This window comes from Alligator sinensis, unplaced genomic scaffold (assembly GCF_000455745.1).
Source record: "Alligator sinensis unplaced genomic scaffold, ASM45574v1 scaffold115_1, whole genome shotgun sequence".
In the NCBI taxonomy this organism is placed as follows: domain Eukaryota; kingdom Metazoa; phylum Chordata; order Crocodylia; family Alligatoridae; genus Alligator; species Alligator sinensis.
The window spans coordinates 1,788,959-1,792,610 of NW_005841895.1; the positions used below are offsets into that span (position 1 = coordinate 1,788,959).

Consider the following 3,652-nt stretch of genomic DNA (forward strand, 5'->3'; position numbering starts at 1 on the left):
ACCCAGCCGCAGAGGGAAGCAGTGAGCCCTGTGGAGCTCAGGGGCTGTGCAGGCAGCCCGTGCAGGCAGGCTCCACTGAAGGAAAAATTAAAAAAAAAACTGCGAGCCTGATCTTTTTGTTTTGTCCTCCCCGGAGCCTGCCTGCCTGCCTGCCTGAGCTGTGTGGGGGCCCGGTGCTTCCCTTCATGGCTGTTGGGGGGCTGGTGTTTCCCTCCACGGCTGCGGTGCCCCCTGAGACTGCCCATGCCAAGTGCCTGTGGGTGGGTGCCTCCTGGGGGGCACTACCGTCATGTGGGAAGCACCAGCCCCCCTGCAGCTCAGGGACTACTCTGCCCACTGGCAACTTGCCCCCCCTCCCCTGCCACTGGAGAGGTAGGTAAGGATCAGGCTCAACCTTTGTGTGCACACCACGGAGGTTTACTTCCATTTAATTCTCCCTACATCGAAGCGGTGTTTTAAAAAACCCACCGCTTCAAATGAGGGAGCATTAAGCTGAAGTAAACCCCCATGGCATACAAGCAGCCGTACAGACCGAACTTCTCCTTGAAACCAACCTCAGCACTATATATTTAAGTTATCCTCCTCTCCCCTGATCTCACTCTAGTTTATTGCCAATGAATACAGATTTCCTATTGGCATCATACATCCAAGATAAAAAAAGAAATTGTTACAACTAAAGACAAATGGAATTACATAAAGGACATGATTTGGTTTATGCTCAGCCAGTTGTACATATACACACAAGGCAAGAGATGTACTGATGTGCGTACTGAGGTTCATCTGTCCCCAGAATCAATACCTGCCTGCTTAGGTAGTATTAGGGTTGGCTACCCACTTAGGGACTGAAAGAAGAGGGACAGATAGAAAGAAAGTCAAGGGGAAAAAATGAAGCAGGACAATGAACTACTCATGGGAAAGCGAAATTCTAATGAAAACAATAGCCGAATTAGTTGACTGCCTTTGTTGAGCTTTTTGTAAATTAGTTCATGGACTTCCAACTAGCTAAGAAAAGGTATGGGGGCAGATTCTCCTCTGCTTTACTCAGATGAGAACCAAGAGTAACCACAATGAAGGTAAGGTGTAATGTTGAGGTGAGACGGGACTAAGATTTAAGCAGGGGAAAGGAAAGAGTTGACATTAGAAGGTGAAACCCAACTGCTTTGGGAAATAACAGAAGAAATCATTTTCAAGTTTTCAAACCCTTGACCGCACCCACAATCTCCCAATTCTACCTGAAATGAATTCAAATGAGTTTTGAACCGTTCACTGTTAATCCTTAAGAACTGCAGCTGAATGTATGCATGATCCTAAATCCAACTCCTGTTAAAGCTAATGGAAGTTGTTTCAGCCTTTTCTTTGACTTTAGAGGGAACTGAATGAGCCTCATATTTCATTGTCTGAAATAAAAGGGCTCTAAGGGTTAGGTACGTTCAGAAGTATGTTTGGCACAAGTTTGCTCTACAAAGTCCACATACGCCAGAGGAACTGGGGATCTGAAAGCTTTGCTGGTTGCCAGTAAAAAAGCAAAATAATCCAGATCCAGAAAGATCATTCACGCTACACCAGACATTCAACTGGTTTCTGAGGTTCAAAACTACATATTAAAAAAAAAGGTACAAAAGAAGTAAAATGACACACAAGAGAGGCTCACATGGATCCAACAGGAACACAGAATTGTTGGCCATTTCAGGACAGAATCTGATCTCAAGGGAACCTTAATGTGATTTCTAATCAAGAAAATTTGGCGTAAGCTTTGGCTGAACCTCTTATCTTTCCCACATTTCTCCAGACTGAATCTTCAAACCTTTTGAAATTCACCTCCACTCACCTTCAGAGACTTCACACATGATTACAAGGGTCTTAGTATTCACACCCATTCCCCTCATGTAGGCTTCTCTCCAAATAAGATTTTTAAAAAATTAATTAACCCCTGCTTCAACATTTCACTGATGCTCAGATCTCTTACCTGGACCACGGGATGGCCCCCTGTTGGTGCTTTGACTGCTCCTCGACTCCCCTCGGTCTCATAGTGTGCACGATGATGGGGCTTTGGCTGAACTTCAATCCGCAGTTCATAAGAGCCAGACTGACTGGAGAGCGGCCACTCCAGAGGCGGGAGGGATGCAACAGGTACACTAGACAGGAAGAAATTCAGCAGTTTAAATCTCTGAAATGGAGGGGACTCAGAAAAGGGCTATAGGCTTTCGGTATGCACAGAGCACATGGTTGAACTCTTGGCCATGCTGAAGTCACTGGAAATTTTGCCATCAAATTCAATGGATTAGGATTTTGCTTTGCACGTTCGATTACAACCAGCACCAAAATTCAGGGTAGGCAAATCCTTCTGAGTCACACTCTGAGCAAAAAAGCAAAGTAGCTCCCTAATAAATAATATGTGGAAGAGTGTGCATTATTTCAGGGGTTTACAGCCATATACCCTCCACATTTATCTTAGACCTTCATCACCACTGAAGAATTAAGTTAGGATTACTTATATAACAAATCACATATTTCTCCTTAAAAGGTTAAAAAATAAACAAACAACCCCCCCACGTCTCAAAGCTGTGTTTTAGTATTGGTTTTTAATGGTGATGAAAAAAGTTTTAGTAGTTTGGAGTCAAATGGAACATCTAATTTGACCTAAAATAACATGATTCTTTTTTAATTAAAGTACTCAGAGGTTTGTTTTTTTTAATAAGATTGAAGACTTTTTTTAAAATGGAAAGTAATTTTCAATTAAAAAAAACAAAGCAACCTTTAAGTCAGCTTTTAAAATGATTTAAAAAACAAATTGGTCTTGTGGCATGATCAGTTCAGCAAACAGAGATGAGTTTGCCACAAGATGCAGGTTCAGCAACACCATGATTTTTTTGCCAGAGAAAAAAGTTTAAGGTAAAAAAAACTCAAAAACGAACCCCTCCCTCTTAAGCCAGCTCCAGGATTGTAGTCATTCAGCACCATAAAGGATGAACCCATAATTACGAATACTTAAGCTCAGTCCTGCAGCTTGATCTTTCACACAGGGATCAGCACCAATGAACCACATCACACATTTCATTGTGGGGCTTTGAACTGTAAGGCTGAGCCTGTGAACTTAAATGTGTAAGAGATAATGCCTGGTGTAAATACCATGCAGCACTTTCACTGGAAAGCTAAACCCCCCGTAGCACACCTTAGAGCCATGCTGCAAATCTGTTAAGACTTGAAAACAGCCAAAGAAAGTAACAGGTAAAAACGCACAAGCAGGAAACGTCCAACATACCTGCAGATGGGTATGGCAGGCACCAGTTGCTTTGGCCAAGATGGAGGTACTAACAAAATGGATTCAGGGGCCGAGTTTCTCCTCTCCTCCTGATCGCAAGGCCCAGGATAGTCAACCGTCTGAAAGATGTGACATGGAAGGCTGTTTTTGTGAGAAGGCACTGATGAGGGATCAGAGCTGGTTTTCCAAATTTTTGTAGGAATACCACAAGAAGGGTCTGTGGTGAGGCTGTTCATAGCATCCATGAGACTCGACGAGCTGGGCAGCTGGGTGTAAGTGAGCGTAGAGCTGTCTTCTCTCAAGGTGATGCGAGGAGAGGGTTGGGGAGAGGGGGTCCTTGACTGTCGTGGAGATGTGGAAAGCGGCTGAGTGCTGTAGGGCTCAGTGAAA

General features: G+C 43.8%; 1 protein-coding gene across 9 annotated transcripts in view; it reads right to left on the bottom strand.

Annotated features, from left to right (window-relative positions):
- The window catches only part of NFATC2 (nuclear factor of activated T cells 2), a 130,594-nt gene that overhangs the window by 106,244 nt on the left and 20,698 nt on the right, over positions 1-3,652 (bottom strand). For all 9 annotated transcript variants that reach the window (XM_025197363.1, XM_025197367.1, XM_025197362.1 and 6 more), the window contains 2 exons: positions 3,263-3,652; positions 1,967-2,135 (listed from right to left, as the gene is read on the bottom strand). The exon at positions 3,263-3,652 is cut by the window's right edge. In XM_025197363.1, the coding sequence (XP_025053148.1) occupies positions 1,967-2,135; positions 3,263-3,652 (559 nt within the window). The remainder of the gene's footprint in view (positions 1-1,966; positions 2,136-3,262) is intronic.